Source organism: Nerophis lumbriciformis, linkage group LG24 (genome assembly GCF_033978685.3).
Source record: "Nerophis lumbriciformis linkage group LG24, RoL_Nlum_v2.1, whole genome shotgun sequence".
In the NCBI taxonomy this organism is placed as follows: domain Eukaryota; kingdom Metazoa; phylum Chordata; class Actinopteri; order Syngnathiformes; family Syngnathidae; genus Nerophis; species Nerophis lumbriciformis.
In genome coordinates, this window is record NC_084571.2 from 33,509,608 (window position 1) to 33,530,000 (window position 20,393).

Consider the following 20,393-nt stretch of genomic DNA (forward strand, 5'->3'; position numbering starts at 1 on the left):
CAAAAACTGAAATCTAAGTAAGGTTAAATATCTCAATAAGGGTGATATTTGCTTACACTAAGCAGATTTTATGTTAGAGTGTTTTACTTGTTTTAAGTGTTTTGGTCCTAAATGATCTCAGTAATATTTTACAGCTTGTTGCTGAGATTTGATGACCTATATTGAGTAAAACATGCTTGAAACTAGAATATCAACTGTTGCAAAGCTGTGTCATCAACACTCACAAGTATAAAACTGCTTTTTTAAAGTAATAATTTCTTATTTCAAACATGAAAGAAAAAAAAATCATGACTTTGACACAATTGTGTCTCATAATTAAAACAGATGACAGCCAAATGGACTTTGCTGTTTTATTTCCAATGAAACAATAGAAAATAGGTACTCATATAGTAGTACAGTTGGCACAGTACAGTAAACTGACAGTTAATATTTAAACATTTAACATTTCTAACTATTTTGAACAGAAATAGTTCATGCACATTCAGATAAATTCTTCAAAATTACAATTAAAAACATTTTGGCCGGGGCCCGGGCTGTATATATGCGCACTAATTGACTGAAAGAGCTCGCACTTGGCGCGATGATGTCATGTTATCGATGGAAAAATGCATTTTTAGACCATATTATTTGCCTGAGCGGCTAGTAGACCCCGAGAGTAACAAGCGGTTGCCTTGTTGCCTTTCCATTAAGAACAATAAATTAGTTTTTAGTATAAGTTTGCTGGTTTCAATAAATGTAATATCATTATGTCAAGATAATGGCACTAGCATTTACTTCATTTAAGAATATTTTTCAACATATTGAGCAAAAAGGTCTCTTTTTTTTTTCTACCAAGAAAAGTGCACTTGTTATTAGTGAGAATATACTTATTTTAAGGTATTTTTGGGTTCATTGAGGTTAGCTAATTTGACTTGTTTTGGAAAGTCTTGACAAGCCGAATTTTCTTGTTCTATTGGCAGATAATTTTGCTTAGTTCAAATAAAATACCCCTCATTTTTGTATTTTTTTTTCTTGTTTTTGAACACTGACTTTTTTGCAGTGTACTCGCATTTTCCAAAATGATTTGTATTTATTAAACCCATCTTGTGTGAAGAGATGCATCTAAAACAGGCCTGTGCAAATATTTTGACTGAGGGGTGGAGGGGCAAATTTAGAGAAAAAAAATGTGTCTAGGGGCCGGTATATCTTTCTATCTTTGCTTTTAAAAAAGGTTTAAAAAACCTTCTTTTTAAAAAAGCCTTTTTTTTTTTTTAGATACATGCATACTAGTTCTAGCTATTTGGTTGTTCTAGTTTTTATTTTTATTTATTTATTTTTTATGATCTTTTTATTTTTATTTTATTTTATTTTATTTTATTTTTTAATACACTGTATCACTTTGAGGTTGTTTACTCAATGTAAACTGATTTTTACTAATAAAATCTATTATTATTATTATTATTATCTATGTGTGTATATGTGTGTGTATATATATGCATGTATGTGTATATGTGCACTGCAAAAAGTCAGTGTTCAAAAACAAGAAAAAAAAAAATTAGGGGTATTTTATTTGAACTAAGCAAAATTATCTGCCAATAGAACAAGAAGATTCGACTTGTCAAGACTTTCCAAAAGAAGTAAAATTAGCTAACCTCAATGAACCAAAAAACACCTTAAAATAAGTATATTCTCACTAATAACAAGTGCACTTTTCTTGGTAGAAAAAAAACCATTAGACCTTTTTGCTCAATATGTTGAAAATATTCTTAAATTAAGTAAATACTAGTGCCATTATCTTGACATAATGATATGCGCTCTGCATCATGATTTTTTTTTTTTTCATGTTTGAAATAAGTAATGATTACTTTAAAAAAGTAGTTTTATACTTGTGAGTGTTGATGACACAGCTTTGCAACAGTTGATATTCTAGTTTCAAGCATGTTTTACTCAATATTGTCATGTCTGTGTAATCATGTTTTGTTTTAGTCATGTTTTGTTTAGTTATTGGACTCTTTAGTTTCTGGCTTTTCACTCCCTTGTCTTGTTTCCATGATTACCCATTAGTTTCACCTGTTCCACGTTTGGACTCATTGTGCACTCTTGTTTGTCACCATAGCAACCCATTAGTTTTCACCTGTCACGTCACGCACCTGTTTCACGTTTTGAGTCACGCACTAGTTTTCGTTAATCATGTCTGTAGTATTTAAGTTCATTGTTTTCAGTTTGTCTTTCTGGTGACATCCCCACATTTATGCTCTGCACATTTCTGACTCTTTTTTCATGTCCATCGTTCACGCTGCTCCTTTTTTGTCCATGCCAAGTAAGTTTTGTTTATTATTGCCACAGTTAGTGTTTTTTGTTGTTCATAGTTTTTGCCTTTGTGCAAGTATTTGTTTTCATAGCCAAGTTGTTTCTCCGCCACTGTGCGCGCTTTTCGTTTGTACTCTTTTTTTTGTCCTTTATTAGTGTAAAAAATAAATGATGTACTCTCATTGCCGTCTCGCCCGAGCCAACTTTCCGTTGCCTTCTAGAAAAACTAAACCCCAGGACCAAGTCATGACAAATATAGGTCATCAAATCTCAGCAACAAGCTGTAATATCTTACTGAGATCATTTAGGACCAAAACACTTAAAACAAGTAAAACACTCTAACATAAAATCTGCTTAGTGAGAAGAAGTATCTTAACAGACAGAAAATAAGCAAATATCACCCTTATTTGAGATATTTCATCTTACTTAGATTTCAGTTTTTGTGTAAGCTGTGACAATCTACTGTACACTTTGTGCTTGGGTCCTATTTTTAGGAACATTAATACAAAACCTCACAATGTCTGATTGAATGCTAAAAACGTTGACCGCCTAAAAAAAAACGAATGGAATTGTATTTATTTTTTCTGAATGAGACACCCAGAATGTACATGAAAATAAAGAAAGTGGGATTTACAATATTAACTATGAAGGGTAAAACACTGAATATTGACAACATATGAACGTCACACCCCCCCTCCATCCACATATTTTACAATCAACAAAAATGCAACAAACACAGCGAAATATGAACACGAAGGGTAAAAAAAAAACCCACTTACAATCTGATATATCACTAAGCTTTAGAACTTTGTTGTAAAAACCTCCTTCGGTGTCAGTCCCTGACACCCATCTGTGGAAACGCTCCCCACCCACACTGCTTGGTGCCTCGTCTGAGCTGCTGTGACTTAGATTACCATAGCAACTAATTAGATTACCATAGTAACTAATTACATTACCATAGTAACTAGTGTATCATGCAAAAGCGCAGATTCCAACTATTGAAATACTTTGTATAGTTGAAGACTTATGGTTATTAGAAAACATCACTGCACATCATAATGGCAGCTACACTTTCCATCTTAAAGATCTAAAACAAATTATTTGGGAATGTCCGGCGGGCCAGATTGAAAAGATTAATGGGCCGCATGCCCGTGTTCTTCTGGAACAGTCTTCCAATCTAGGCTGAAAACACTTTTACAAAACCAAAAACCAGTGAAGTTGGCAAGTTGTGTAATTTGTAAATAAAAACAGAATTCAATGATTTGCAAATACTTTTCAACTTATTTTCAACTAAATAGACTGCAGAAACGTAATTTATTTTTTTGCAAATAATCATTAACTTAGAATTGAAAGGCAGCAACACATTGCAAAAAAGTTTGCACGGGCAATTTCACCACACAGGACAAGACGTCCACAGTTTCCAAAAACAATTTGAAATGTGGACTCGTCAGACCACAGAACACTTTTACACTTTGCATCAGTCCATCTCGGATGAGCTCGGGCCCAGAGAAGCCGGCGACGTTTCTGGGTGTTGTTGATAAATGGCTTTCGCTATGCATAGTAGAGCTTTAACTTGCACTTACAGATGTAGCGACACACTGTAGTTACTAACCGTGTTTTTCTGAAGTGTTCCTGAGCCCATGTGGTGATATCCTTTACACACTGATGTCAGTTTTTGACACAGTACCGCCTGAGGGATCGGAGGTCCGTAGTATTATCGCATACGTGCAGTGATTTCTCCAGATTCTCTGAAACTTTTGATGATATTACAGACCCTAGATGGTGAAATCCCTAAATTCCTTGCAATAGCTGGTTGAGAAATGTTGTTCTTAAACTGTTTTGACAATTTCCTCACGCATTTGTTGACAAAGTGGTGACCCTCGCCCCGTCCTTGTTTGCGAATGAGCGAGCATTTCATGGAAGCTGCTTTTATACCCAATCATGGCACCCACCTGTTCCCAATTAGCCTGTTCACCTGGGGCAGGGGTCGGCAACCTTTACCAGTCAAAGAGCCATTTTGACCAGTTTCACAAACTAAAGAAAAGAATGGGAGCCACAAAAATCTTTTGAAATTTAACGTGAAATAACACTGCATACAAAGTTTTTTTTTGCTTTGTGCTATGTATAAACCAAGGGTTTCAGACACGCGGCCCACACCTTAATATGAAAATTGGATGTTAGTGCGGCCCACGGGTTGTATATAAATGGCTCTTGAAAGCGTCATCCTTGTCAACCCTCTCGATTTTTCGGTAGACTTTGAAATTCAAGGCAACTGTTCTCTTGAACGTGCCCTGATGGTACAGCATTTAGCGCTCACTACAACTAGTGTGCCAGCCCAGCCACACATTGTAAGGGGCTTCTGCTTGTTCACGTAAGTGACAGCAAAGCATACTTGCTCAACAACCACACAGGTTATACTGACGGTGGCGGTATAAAAAACTTTAACACTCTTACTAATAATGCCCAACACTGTGAACCCACACCAAACAAGAATGACAAACACATTTCGAGAGAACATCTGCACCGTAACACAACATAAACACAACAGAACAAATACCCAGAATCCCATGCAGCCCTAACTCTTCCGGGCATTCCTCAACTTTATCAGCCTTTTTTTGCCACTCATGCCGGCTTTTTTGAAACACGTCGCAGGCATCAAATTCCAAATGAGCTAATATTTGCGCAAAATAACAAAGTTTTCCAGTTTGAACGTTAAATATCTTGTCTTTGCAGTCAATTGAATATAAGTTGAAAAGGATTTGCAAATCATTGTATTCTGCTTTTATTTACCAATTACACAATATGCCAATTTTACTGGTTTTGGGTTTTGTATTTGTTTGTGCAATAACAATTGCAATTATTTTATTTACATCCTTTGATTTTAACTTAAATAAGACATGATTATATTTATTGTGATTTTATTTTTTATTCATGATTTTATTCAGCATCTTGTAATTGTATTCACCTGTATGTAAATAAGAGAATGCATAAAAAGTACTTTGCAGTCAGTTTAATTTCAATTTGCTGTTGTTTTACATTCCTGAAGGAAAAACACACTTTACCTTGATTTTGCCAACATCCATCTATATGTTTGTTTATTGATCACAGCTTGTAATTGTACTCAGAGCGATGAAAGCGCAAAACAGAATGTTAAAAATACAAATACAGTACCTTCCCGTTTGCCCAAAAGCGTGTTATATTCCCACACACACCAAAATAAATGCAGTGTCCCACACATTGATTAAAGGAATAAACTTATTGCTGTAAGGATGTGGCTACTATCGGTCTTCATTGACTACCAAGATCATTTTCCTATATAGAAACATGATGGTTTGCTTCCAGAGCACTGGGAGATCGGCCAGCCTGGGGTCCAATTGTAGGGTGCATTTTTCAGGCAGTTGGCGAATTGTTGGTCACAGTGGCAGACCCACTTCTTACACTTGTCATCAGTGATTCCTGCAAGGAAATACACACATCTGTCAGCTGAGAAGAGAATAGCATTGATTTATGTCTTCATAGAACTAATGAAAGTTGGTTGAAAATTATTATTTGCTACAGTTTTGATGTTTAATGCACACATTGTTCTTGGACTGTAGTGCAGGTACAGCCTGTGTAGGGTCCTAACTCATTTGGGATTAATAATGAAAATAGAAATAGTCTGTTCCTTATTTAATTGATGTATTTGTAGATACTACTTGTTTTTTTTGTTTTTGGGGGGGGGGGCGTGGTATGGTTGGGATATAAACCATAATTATTTTGACATTTAGGGCAGACAACCGATATATGATGTATGTGAATTTGATGTAATGGATATGAATGTCTAATGCTGGATGTCAATAAAAAAAAAAAAAAGGGAAATATATTCATATATTTTCCTATTTTTTGACAATTAAAGATTTACAAATGTTGATTTTTTTCTATATTTTCGTATAAATATATAAATATGAAAATATACTTATATATTTTCCTATTTTTTGACAATTAAAGATTTACAAACGTTGACTTTTTTATATATATATTTTCATATATATATATATATGAACATATATTTATATATTTTTTGATAATTAAAGATGTACAAACGTTGACTTTTTTTCTATATTTTCATATAAATATATATATGAAAATGTATTTATGTATGTTCCTATTTTCTGACAATTAAAGATTTACAAATGTTGATTTGTTTCTATATTTTCGTATAAATATATAAATATGAAAATATACTTATATATTTTCCTATTTTTTGACAATTAAAGATTTACAAACGTTGACTTTTTTATATATATATTTTCATATATATATATGAAAATATATTTATATATTTTTTGATAATCAAAGATGTACAAACGTTGACTTTTTTTCTATATTTTCATATAAATATATATATGAAAATGTATTTATGTATGTTCCTATTTTCTGACAATTAAAGATTTACAAATGTTGATTTGTTTCTATATTTTCATATAAATATATAAATATGAAAATATACTTATATATTTTTCTATTTTTTGACAATTAAAGATTTACAAACGTTGACTTTTTTATATATATATATTTTCATATATATATGAAAATATATTTATATATTTTTTGATAATTAAAGATGTACAAACGTTGACTTTTTTCTATATTTTCATATAAATATATATATGAAAATGTATCTATGTATGTTCCTATTTTCTGACAATTAAAGATTTACAAATGTTGATTTTTTTTCTATATTTTCGTATAAATATGAAAATATACTTATATATTTTCCTTTTTTTTTGACAATTAAAGATGTACAAATGTTAAATAATAAAATAAAATAATATAGTCTGTTCCACCATCAAACTGTTATGGAGTACAAAAATAACCTAAAAAAAAACCTTGAAAAGTGGATTTGGTTTAAATTGTGAATGATACATCCTCAGATGTGTTCAATGTTATAAGCCCCACTGTATTATCGTGTTAAATGACAAGAAAATGAAGAAAAATAGATGAAGAAAATACCACAATGAGCCGTCCTGTCTCTACATGACCAGTCGTAGTCCGTGTCGGTCTTGCAGCCTGCTGATTGGGCCTGAGCGTAGCAGCAGCCATGGTCGAAGCAGCACCTGCAGTCCATAAAATGATGATCAATGCATGTTGTGTGAGGATTCAAGTAAGTTTTGGGTGTAACTTTGGGAAGCGGTGGGCAGAATTGCGCCATTAAAAGTGTATGAGTGCATAGTTAGCAGTTAGCTGGTTTGAAGTCTAAATTATGAAACCATGAAGTCGACAAGGATTTGTTTCGCGTTGTATATTTGATGGTCGTGTCACTCTCCCGGGACAGAGTGACTGGGTGATGAGCCAAGAAGACGCCGACGAGGGATCGTTGAACAAAAAGCTTTATTTGTTTAAGAGCCTCAGACTGGAACTGCAGCTTCCAGGAGAAAGAGTATGGGCCTGATTACTCTTCTAATGTCCTCTCGGACAAACTCAGCCAGCGTTTGTGGGTCTGATGTTTACCTTATCCAAATAAACATCTGTTCAGTATTTTAACATAAAAGTGTTTGATTGTGAGGCATTAAAAGCCACAAAATGCAACGGGTCCATCAGACCCAGAAACGCTGGCTGAGTAACAACAATATGAACGTTGCACGGAACATTTCTCTGCCAGTTTCTGCATCCCACAGGGATTCTTCTTTTGTGTTTCTGCACCTGCACTTCCCACACAAGGTTGCAACATTGTTTGTCAACACTGTCTGCTCTCATTTTCTCGCACATTTGACCCTCTGATGTTCTGATGTTCTGTGTACCTACACTCTGTCCTTGTCCTCCTCCTGTCTAGGCCTGCTGTGTGTGTGTGTGTGTGTGTGTGTGTGTGTGTGTGTGTGTGTGTGTGTGTGTGTGTGTGTGTGTGTGTGTGTGTGTGTGTGTGTGTGTGTGTGTGTGTGTGTGTGTGGTACACAGAACATCAATTTCTGCACTTCTATTAGCCAGTGGACCCGGACATCTTATATGTAATAGAAATGTATAGGGGGGGTGTATGGTGTGTGGTCATTAAATATGTAATCTTATATATGTTCTTCACAGAAAATGAGCCAAAGTCAGTGTGTCTCAGTTTGAAAAATTAATTAATTTTATAATTTTTCTTTTAATAAAAAATTAAAACGGGTCCCACAGACCCGAACACCACACAAGGGTCACGAAGACCCCCACTCTTCGTAACTCTAGCCTTGGAGCCGGCCAGTCCGGACAAAGCCCAATTTGTTGCTTGGCCAGTCAACCTATTTCTTCTGATCGGTTTGAGTCCCTCGACCCCTATCCTCTACTCCTACTTGTGAGGGCTTCCTACCAGATGTTGCTAATGTCTTTACACTTCCTCCTAAAATCCAATTGCTGCTATCCTTTAAGTTCCCCAATGTCCTGGGGGAAAGAGCCACCACTCTCTGGAGAGCTTGTGATGGACTAAGCTATCTAAGGGCTTATTTCCTTAATAGGATAATTACATGCTACTTCACAACCATATAAGAAAATGGTACACGGTATAATTTACCACATTCACTTACCGGTCGGTCTGGTCTATAGGCTTGCCATGCCCCCCGCCTCCACAGTAGCAGCCGTACGAACTATAGTCAATATAGTTTCTCCCTGTGGTACATTTGATCATTCCGTGCAGGTCCTTTAGTGACCTTTTACCCCGTTGGGTTGCGGATCCAGCCACGGAGGCCACGGTCACTGTAAAGTACAACATCTCAGTCTGACATCTACTACATGGACGGACAAATTGATATCACTGATCATCTCCTTTAAAACAGAAGTTTGGGTGTGTTTTAAAAGAGCAAATAATTTCTTATAATAAGGCAAATTTCCAACTTACCTGCTAAAAGCAAGAGTGTGAGGTGAAAGGCAGACATGGCTGGTGACTTCTGAGCTGCATCCACACTGTGTGTGTTTGTGTGTTTAACATGCAGGAGAGGATCTCTTTTATATGTTTTCTGAATCATCTCCTCAGCATCACCATTTGGCAGCTCAGCCAATCCAGTCATTTTGGGCGGCCTTATTATTGTTGTGTTTTTTGGGACAAAGGCTCAATAGAAAACTTGTACAGTAAGAATAGAATTGTGACATCCTGTTTTAGCAAAGTCATCATTTTTGTGTTGTCACTTGATGTATAAGACATTCCTCTCATATTTATTTCCATAAAACAAAACCTTCAAAGGAACTGTTAATCTACAAACCCCGTTTCCATATGAGTTGGGAAATTGTGTTAGATGTAAATATAAACGGAATACAATGATTTGCAAATCATTGTATTCCGTTTATATTTACATAAGATAGTTGTCAGTATTGATAGGAGTCAATAACATTGTTTATTATGTTAATGTCAGGTTCAAACACTGATGACATCTATTTAACAAGACAAGAAGCAAAGAATTAAACAGAGACAGAATTAAATTTGGCTCAATTTGAGGAGAGACGCATGGACACTGTACCCTTGTGCAGTATCTCAGCACGCTCTGGCGAAAGATTGTACGCCTCCTCCTTTATTTGGACTTTCCCTGACCACATGGCAACAGCTGCTTCCAAAGGGACGTGGGTCGTAAACAGCGCTGCCTTTGGTTACAGAACAGTTCAAAAGAAAAGGTTTTAAACACTTCACAGAAAAGGTCGTCAAACAGTTCAAAGAAAGGTTCGTAAAAGAGTTTACAAAAAGCGGTGTCTGGAACTTGGGCAGATCCTGCCTTCTCTCCGCTTTGTAGTCCTATCTTACTGTTGATTACAATACATAAAAGAAAAGAAAACACCTTCATGTTGCTTCCCATCCTACACAGTGGAGTTTTACAAGCCTTCTTCTTGGTAGGTTTCAAAGACATGTTTTTGCTTCTCGCCGGGCACTCAATGTAACACAAAGTTTTTGTGATGACTTAGAAACAATTATTCTAACAATTGAGGTTAAACAAGACAAGAAGCAAATAATTAAACAGAGACAGAATTAAATTTGGCTCAATTTGAGGAGAGACGCATGGAGACTGTACCCTTGTGCAGTGTCTCAGCACGCTCTGGCGAAAGATTGTACGCCTCCTCCTTTATTTGGACTTTCCCTGACCACATGGCAACAGCTGCTTCCAAAGGGATGTGGGTCGTAAACAGCGCTGCCTTTGGTTACAGAACAGTTCAAAAGAAAAGGTTTTAAACACTTCACAGAAAAGGTCGTCAAACAGTTCAAAGAAAGGTTCATAAAAGAGTTTACAAAAAGCGGTGTCTGGAACTTGGGCAGATCCTGCCTTCTCTCCGCTTTGTAGTCCTATCTTACTGTTGATTACAATACATAAAAGAAAACAAAACACCTTCATGTTGCTTCCCATCCTACACAGTGGAGTTTTACAAGCCTTCTTCTTGGTAGGTTTCAAAGACATGTTTTACTTCTCGCCGGGCACTCAATGTAACACAAAGTTTTTGTGATAACTTAGAAACAATTATTCTAACAATTGAGGTTAAACAAGACAAGAAGCAAAGAATTAAACAGAGACATAATTAAATTTCGCTCAATTGAGGAGAGACGTCTGGCCTGCACTCTTGTACGGTGTTCCAACACGCTCAGACCAAAGATTGTACGCCTCCTTTTTTATTTGGACTTTCCCTGATTACATGGCAACAGCTGTTTCTAAGGGAGGGGGGTCGTAAACAGCCATCGCCTTTGGTTACAGAACAGTTCAAAGAAAAGGTCGTAAAACAATTCAAAGAAAGGTTCGTAAAAGAGTTTAAAAAAGCGGTGTCTGGAACTTGGGTAGATCTTGCCTTCTCTCCGCTTTGTAGTCCTTGGGATGAAACAATATATTTCTGTTGATTACAATACATAAAAGAAAACAAAACACCTTCATGTTGCTTCCCATCCTACACAGTGGAGTTTTACAAGCCTTCTTGGTAGGTGTCAAAGACATGTTTTTGCTTCTCGCCGGGCACTCAATGTAACACAAAGTTTTTGTGATAACTTAGAAACAATTATTCTAACAATTGAGGTTAAACAAGACAAGAAGCAAAGAATTAAACAGAGACAGAATTCAATTTGGCTCAATTGAGGAGAGACGTCTGGCCTGCACTCTTGTACGGTGTTCCAACACGCTCTGACCTAAGATTGTACGCCTCCTTTTTTACTTTCCCTGATTACATGGCAACAGCTGTTTCTAAGGGAGGGGGGTCGTAAACAGCCATCGCCTTTGGTTACAGAACAGTTCAAAGAAAGGTTCGTAAAAGAGTTTTAAAAAAAGAGGTTTGTAAAAGAGTTTAAAAAAGCGGTGCCTGGAACTTGGGCAGATCCTGCCTTCTCTCCGCTTTGTAGTCCTTGGGATGAAACAATATATTTCTGATGATTTGCAAATCATTGTATTCCGTTTATATTTACATCTAACACAATTTCCCAACTCATATGGAGACGGGGTTTGTAGTATTATTTCTAAGAAGATGCACCTGGAGAATTCCACTTGTTGGTGTTGAGCCCTGGAGTTTGTTTAGTAGAAAAATTTGAAATTTTGTGTCATATTATATATACAGTACAGGCCAAAAGTGTGGACACACCCACTCCTCATTCAATGCGTTTTCTTTATTTTCATGACTATTTACATTGTAGATTGTCACTGAAGGCATCAAAACTATGAATGAACACATGTGGAGTTATGTACTTAACAAACAAAAAAAAGGTGAAATAACTGAAAACATGTTTTATATTCTAGTTTCTTCAAAATAGCCACCCTTTGCACACTCTTGCCATTCTCTGGATGAGCTTCAAGCACACCTGTGAAGTGAAAACCATTTCAGGCGACTACTTCTTGAATGTAAAAATCATGATGATGAAAAGATATGAATGAGTAAAATGATGTCTTTATTATTGGTTTAATAGTTTTAAAATGTAAATAAGGCTTTGTAGTCGTCAACATTGAAAGTCAACTGCTGTATTTGTGAGAATAAGAGGCCGATTTTATACGTTTTTAACTTATTTCTGCTCCTTTTCATTCATTATTTGATTTAATGTTATGTTGACTGTTTTATTTGTATTCCTTTGTTTGATTTTTACGAACAAAATAAATAAATGAACTGAACTGGACTAATTAAAATACAAACCCCGTTTCCATATGAGTTGGGAAATTGTGTTAGATGTAAATATAAACGGAATACAATGATTTGCAAATCCTTTTCAACCCATATTTAGTTGAATATGCTACAAAGACAACATATTTGATGTTCAAACTGATAAACTTTTTTTTGTGTGCAAATAATCATTAACTTTAGAATTTGATGCCAGCAACACGTGACAAAGAAGTTGGGAAAGGTGGCAATAAATACTGATAAAGTTGAGGAATGCTCATCAAACACTTATTTGGAACATCCCACAGGTGAGCAGGCAAATTGGGAACAGATGGGTGCCATGGTTGGGTATAAAAGTAGATTCCATGAAATGCTCAGTCATTCACAAACAAGGCTGGGGCGAGGGTCACCACTTTGTCAACAAATGCGTGAGCAAATTGTTGAACAGTTTAAGAAAAAACTTTCTCAACCAGCTATTGCAAGGAATTTCACCATCTACGATCCGTAATATCATCAAAGGGTTGAGAGAATCTGGAGAAATCACTGCACGTAAGCAGCTAAGATCCGGGACCTTCGATCCCTCAGGCTGTACTGCACCAACAAGCGAAATCAGTGTGTAAAGGATTTCACCACATGGGCTCAGGAACACTTCAGAAACCCACTGTCAGTAACTACAGTTGGTCGCTACATCTGTAAGTGCAAGTTAAAACTCTCCTATGCAAGGCGAAAACCGTTTATCAACAACACCCAGAAACGCCGTCGGCTTCGCTGGGCTTGAGCTCATCAAAGATGGACTGATACAAAGTGGAAAAGTGTTCTGTGGTCTGACGAGTCCACATTTCAAATTGTTTTTGGAAACTGTGGACGTCGTGTCCTCCGGACCAAAGAGGAAAAGAACCATCCGGATTGTTATAGGCGCAAAGTTGAAAAGCCAGCATCTGTGATGGTATGGGGGTGTATTAGTGCCCAAGACATGGGTAACTTACACATCTGTGAATGCGCCATTAATGCTGAAAGGTACATATACGTTTTGGAGCAACATATGTTGCCATCCAAGCAACGTTACCATGGACGCCCCTGCTTATTTCAGCAAGACAACGCCAAGCCACGTGTTACATCAACGTGGCTTCATAGTAAAAGAGTGGCCTGCCTGTAGTCCAGACCTGTCTCCCATTGAAAATGTGTGGCGCATTATGAAGCCTAAAATACCACAACGGAGACCCCCGGACTGTTGAACAACTTAAGCTGTACATCAAGCAAGAATGGGAAAGAATTCCACCTGAGAAGCTTCAAAAATGTGTGTCCTCAGTTCCCAAACGTTTACTGAGTGTTGTTAAAAGGAAAGGCCATGTAACACAGTGGTGAACATGCCCTTTCCCAACTACTTTTGCACGTGTTGCAGCCATGAAATTCTAAGTTAATTATAAAAAAAATAAAGTGTATGAGTTTGAACATCAAATATGTTGTCTTTGTAGTGCATTCAATTAAATATGGGTTGAAAAGGATTTGCAAATCATTGTATTCCGTTTAAATTTACATCTAACACAATTTCCCAACTCATATGGAAACGGGGTTTGCATTTAATTTATATTTGCATGTCTCATGACACATTTTCTGTATGTAATATTGGCTGCATTTCAGATAGTTGTTTGTGTGCCATGTTGTTCCAGACCACAGCAAACATTACCTAGCTTGCCATAGATTGTAATAAATCTATGAACATAAAACAGCTTGCCATTTCCTTTAACTTGGAGACACCCGTCTATACCTTTGGCCATTCTAAGCCAGTAATTTAGTAGTCTCTGATTTTCTAATGGTTTCTAATGTTGTAAAAATGTGTAGAATAAATATTACATTTCAACATTTCTGTCAACGAAGATTTGCTTCAGCCTGCGACACATAGTCTTTTTGATAGTAGGCTATTATAGTTAATAAAGACCCTTACGCCATGCTTTGCCTTCATTATAAGACTTATATACGGCTTTTCATTTTTTGCGGCTCCAGACAGATTAGTTTTTGGTATTTTTGTCTCGTCCTGCTGAACCGATTGAAAAAACTACAGTCATACAAGGTTTTAAGAAATTAAATCTTTTATACAACAAGTTGCGAAAGAAGAGGATGACTGTACTAGAAACAAGCATGTCACAGTTCAAACCTCATTGTAGTAGTAACCTTTTGCCTCCTTTCCCTTTGACTTCGATTTGTATGTATTCCTTTTTTGTACGATTTTCCGACAGAAAATGTTGTTTAGAAGTGGAAGGCAACGCCTGCAATTATCACATGCAGAATGTGAACAACAGGCAAATGAAAAGGGTGAAGTCCACCTAATTTCAACGCTATTTTAATTGCTCTTTGGGTTTGTCCTTGTTTACCAGACCAAAAGTCAGAAAGTAAGCATGATTCATCACTTGCATCTTGAGACGATTTGTAGTCTGAATGTGTCCAATTTGGTAAAAGATTCTTTAAGATAGTTGTCAGTATTGATAGGAGTCAATAACATTGTTTATTATGTTAATGTCAGGTTCAAACACTGATGACATCTATTTAACAAGACAAGAAGCAAAGAATTAAACAGTGACAGAATTAAAATTTGGCTCAATTTGAGGAGAGACGCATGGACACTGTACCCTTGCACAGTCTCCAGCGAAAGATTGTACGCCTCCTCCTTTATTTGGACTTTCCCTGACCACATGGCAACAGCTGCTTCCAAAGGGACGTGGGTCGTAAACAGCGCTGCCTTTGATTACAGAACAGTTCAAAAGAAAAGGTTTTAAACACTTCACAGAAAAGGTCGTAAAGAAAGGTTCGCAAAAGAGTTCAAAAAAGCGGTGTCTGGAACTTGGGCAGATCCTGCCTTCTCTCCGCTTTGTAGTCCTATCTTACTGTTGATTACAATACATAAAAGAAAACAAAACACCTTCATGTTGCTTCCCATCCTACACAGTGGAGCTTTACAAGTCCTCTTCTTGGTAGGTTGCAAAGACATGTTTTTGCTTCTCGCCGGGCACTCAATGTAACACAAAGTTTTTGTGATAACTTAGAAACAATTATTCTAACAATTGAGGTTAAACAAGACAAGAAGCAAAGAATTAAACAGTGACAGAATTAAAATTTGGCTCAATTTGAGGAGAGACGCATGGACACTGTACCCTTGTGCAGTCTCCAGCGAAAGATTGTACGCCTCCTCCTTTATTTGGACTTTCCCTGACCACATGGCAACAGCTGCTTCCAAAGGGACGTGGGTCGTAAACAGCGCTGCCTTTGGTTACAGAACAGTTCAAAAGAAAAGGTATTAAACACTTCACAGAAAAGGTCGTAAACCAGTTCAAAGAAAGGTTCGCAAAAGAGTTTAAAAAAGCGGTGTCTGGAACTTGGGCAGATCCTGCCTTCTCTCCGCTTTGTAGTCCTATCTTTCTGTTGATTACAATACATAAAAGAAAACAAAACACCTTCATGTTGCTTCCCATCCTACACAGTGGAGTTTTACAAGCCTTCTTCTTGGTAGGTGTCAAATACATGTTTTTGCTTCTCGCCGGGCACTCAATGTAACACAAAGTTTTTGTGATAACTTAGAAACAATTATTCTAACAATTGAGGTTAAACAAGACAAGAAGCAAAGAATTAAACAGGGACATAATTCAATTTGGCTCAATTGAGGACAGACGTCTGGCCTGCACTCTTGTACGGTGTTCCAACACGCTCTGACCTAAGATTGTACGCCTCCTTTTTTATTTGGACTTTCCCTGATTACATGGCAACAGCTGTTTCTAAGGGAGGGGGGTCGTAAACAGCCATCGCCTTTGGTTACAGAACAGTTCAAAGAAAAGGTCGTAAAACAGTTCAAAGAAAGGTTCGTAAAAGAGTTAAAAAAAAGAGGTTCGTAAAAGAGTTTAAAAAAGCGGTGTCTGGAACTTGGGCAGATCCTGCCTTCTCTCCGCTTTGTAGTCCTATCTTACTGTTGATTACAATACATAAAAGAAAACAAAACACCTTCATGTTGCTTCCCATCCTACACAGTGGAGTTTTACAAGCCTTCTTCTTGGTAGGTGTCAAAGACATGTTTTTGCTTCTCGCCGGGCACTCAATGTAACACAAAGTTTTTGTGATAACTTAGAAACAAGTATTCTAACAATTGAGGTTAAACAAGACAAGAAGCAAAGAATTAAACAGAGACAGAATTAAATTTGGCTCAATTGAGGAGAGAAGTCTGGCCTGTATTCTTGTACGGTGTTCCAACACGTTCTGACCTAAGATTGTACGCCTCCTTTTTTATTTGGACTTTCCCTGATTACATGGCAACAGCTGTTTCTAAGGGAGGGGGGTCGTAAACAGCCATCGCCTTTGGTTACAGAACAGTTCAAAGAAAAGGTCGTAAAACGGTTCAAAGAAAGGTTCGTAAAAGAGTTAAAAAAAAAGGTTCGTAAAAGAGTTTAAAAAAGCGGTGTCTGGAACTTGGACAGATCTTGCCTTCTCTCCGCTTTGTAGTTCTATATTACTGTTGATTACAATACATAAAAGAAAACAAAACACCTTCATGTAATTGCTGTTTGGGTTTGTCCTTGTTTACCAGACCAAAAGTCAGAAAGTAAGCATGATTCATCACTGGCATCTTGAGACGATTTGTAGTCTGAATGTGTCCGGTTTGGTAAAAGATTCTTTAAGATAGTTGTCTGTATTGATAGGAGTCAATAACAGTGTTTATTATGTTAATGTCAGGTTCAAACACTGATGACATCTATTTAACAAGACAAGAAGCAAAGAATTAAACAGAGACAGAATTAAATTTGGCTCAATTTGAGGAGAGACGCATGGACACTGTACCCTTGTGCAGTGTCTCAGCACGCTCTGGTGAAAGATTGTACGCTTTCCCTGACCACATGGCGACAGCTGCTTCCAAAGGGACGTGGGTCGTAAACAGTGCTGCCTTTGGCTACAGAACAGTTCAAAAGAAAAGTTTGTAAACACTTCACAGAAAAGGTCGTAAAACAGTTCAAAGAAATGTTCGTAAAAGAGTTTAAAAAAGCGGTGTCTGGAACTTGGGCAGATCATGCCTTCTCTCCGCTTTGTAGTCCTATCTTACTGTTGATTGCAATACATAAAAGAAAACAAAACACCCTCATGTTGCTTCCCATCCTACACAGTGGAGTTTTACAAGTCCTCTTCTTGGTAGGTTTCAAAGACATGTTTTTGCTTCTCGCCGGGCACTCAATGTAACACAAAGTTTTTGTGATAACTTAGAAACAATTATTCTAACAATTGAGGTTAAACAAGACAAGAAGCAAAGAATTAAACAGAGACAGAATTCAATTTGGCTCAATTGAGGAGAGAAGTCTGGCCTGTACTCTTGTACAGTGTTCCAACACGCTCTGACCTAAGATTGCACGCCTCCTTTTTTATTTGGACTTTCCCTGATTACATGGCAAAAGCTGTTTCTAAGGGAGGGGGGGGTCGTAAACAGCCATCGCTTTTGGTTACAGAACAGTTCAAAGAAAAGGTCGTAAAACAGTTCAAAGAAAGGTTCGTAAAAGAGTTAAAAAAAGAGGTTCGTAAAAGAGTTTAAAAAAGCGGTGTCTGGAACTTGGGCAGATCCTGCCTTCTCTCCGCTTTGTAGTCCTATCTTACTGTTGATTACAATACATAAAAGAAAACAAAACACCTTCATGTTGCTTCCCATCCTACACAGTGGAGTTTTACAAGCCTTCTTCTTGGTAGGTGTCAAAGACATGTTTTTGCTTCTCGCCGGGCACTCAATGTAACACAAAGTTTTTGTGATAACTTAGAAACAAGTATTCTAACAATTGAGGTTAAACAAGACAAAAAGCAAAAAATTAAACAGAGACAGAATTAAATTTGGCTCAATTGAGGAGAGACGTCTGGCCTGCACTCTTGTACGGTGTTCCAACACGCTCTGACCTAAGATTGTACGCCTCCTTTTTTATTTGGACTTTCCCTGATTACATGGCAACAGCTGTTTCTAAGGGAGGGGGGTCGTAAACAGCCATCGCCTTATTTGGACTTTCCCTGATTACATGGCAACAGCTGTTTCTAAGGGAGGGGGGTCGTAAACAGCCATCGCCTTTGGTTACAGAACAGTTCAAAGAAAAGGTCGTAAAACAGTTCAAAGAAAGGTTCGTAAAAGAGTTAAAAAAAAAAAAAAGAGGTTCGTAAAAGAGTTTAAAAAAGCGGTGTCTGGAACTTGGGCAGATCCTGCCTTCTCTCCGCTTTGTAGTCCTTGGGATGAAACAATATATTTCTGTTGATTACAATAAATAAAAGAAAACAAAACACCTTCATGTTGCTTTCTTCTTGGTAGGTTTCAAAGACATGTTTTTGCTTCTCGCCGGGCACTCAATGAAACACAAAGTTTTTGTGATAACTTAGAAACAATTATTCTAACAATTGAGGTTAAACAAGACAAGAAGCAAAGAATTAAACAGAGACAGAATTTAATTTGGCTCAATTGAGGACAGACGTCTGGCCTGCACTCTTGTACGGTGTTCCAACACGCTCTGACCTAAGATTGTACGCCTCCCTTTTTATTTGGACTTTCCCTGATTACATGGCAACAGCTGTTTCTAAGGGAGGGGGGTCGTAAACAGCCATTGCCTTTGGTTACAGAACAGTTCAAAGAAAAGGTTGTAAAACAGTTCAAAGAAAGGTTCGTAAAAGAGTTAAAAAAAAGAGGTTCGTAAAAGAGTTTAAAAAGGTGGTGTCTGGAACTTGGGCAGATCCTGCCTTCTTTCCTTCAAAGACATGTTTTTGCTTCTCGCCGGGCACTCAATGTAACACAAAGTTTTTGTGATAACTTAGAAACAATTATTCTAACAATTGAGGTTAAACAAGACAAGAAGCAAAGAATTAAACAGAGACAGAATTAAATTTGGCTCAATTGAGGAGAGACGTCTGGCCTGTATTCTTGTACGGTGTTCAAACACGCTCTGACCTAAGATTGTACGCCTCCTTTTTTATTTGGACTTTCCCTGATTACATGGCAACAGCTGTTTCTAAGGGAGGGGGGTCGTAAACAGCCATTGCCTTTGGTTACAGAACAGTTCAAAGAAAAGGTTGTAAAACAGTTCAAAGAAAGGTTCGTAAAAGAGTTAAAAAAAAGAGGTTCGTAAAAGAGTTTAAAAAAGCGGTGTCTGGAACTTGGGCAGATCCTGCCTTCTCTCCGCTTTGTAGTCCTATCTTACTGTTGATTACAATACATAAAAGAAAACAAAACACCTTCATGTTGCTTCCCATCCTACACAGTGGAGTTTTACAAGCCTTCTTCTTGGTAGGTTTCAAAGACATGTTTTTGCTTCTCGCCGGGCACTCAATGTAACACAAAGTTTTTGTGATAACTTAGAAACAATTATTCTAACAATTGAGGTTAAACAAGACAAGAAGCAAAGAATTAAACAGAGACAGAATTCAATTTGGCTCAATTGAGGAGAGACGTCTGGCCTGTACTCTTGTACGGTGTTCCAACACGCTCTGACATAAGATTGCACGCCTCCTTTTTTATTTGGACTTTCCCTGATTACATGGCAACAGCTGTTTCTAAGGGAGGGGGGGTCGTAAACAGCCATCGCCTTTGGTAACAGAACAGTTCAAAGAAAAGGTCGTAAAACAGTTCAAAGAAAGGTTCGTAAAAGAGTTTAAAAAAAAGAGGTTCGTAAAAGAGTTTAAAAAAGCGGTGTCTGGAACTTGGGCAGATCCTGCCTTCTCTCCGCTTTGTAGTCCTTGGGATGAAACAATATATTTCTGTTGATTATAAATAAAAGAAAACAAAACACCTTCATGTTGCTTCCCATCCTACACAGTGGAGTTTTACAAGCCTTCTTCTTGGTAGGTTTCAAAGACATGTTCTTGCTTCTCGCTGGGCACTCAATGTAACACAAAGTTTTTGTGATAACTTAGAAACAATTATTCTAACAATTGAGGTTAAACAAGACAAGAAGCAAAGAATTAAACAGAGACAGAGTTAAATTTGGCTCATTTGAGGAGAGACGTCTGGCCTGCACTCTTGTACGGTGTTCCAACACGCTCTGACCTAAGATTGTACGCCT

General features: G+C 37.2%; 1 protein-coding gene across 1 annotated transcript; it reads right to left on the reverse strand.

Annotated features, from left to right (window-relative positions):
- Nucleotides 1-5,299: 5,299 nt before the first annotated feature.
- Nucleotides 5,300-9,201, reverse strand: LOC133620663 (phospholipase A2-like). The gene is made up of 4 exons (XM_072915944.1): nt 9,134-9,201; nt 8,823-8,991; nt 7,282-7,385; nt 5,300-5,745 (listed from the first exon to the last, which is right to left on the reverse strand). The coding sequence occupies exons 1-4, from the start codon at nt 9,168-9,170 to the stop codon at nt 5,594-5,596; spliced, it is 462 nt and encodes a 153-aa protein (XP_072772045.1). The 5' UTR covers nt 9,171-9,201; the 3' UTR covers nt 5,300-5,593.
- Between the last annotated feature and the right edge of the window lie 11,192 nt (nt 9,202-20,393).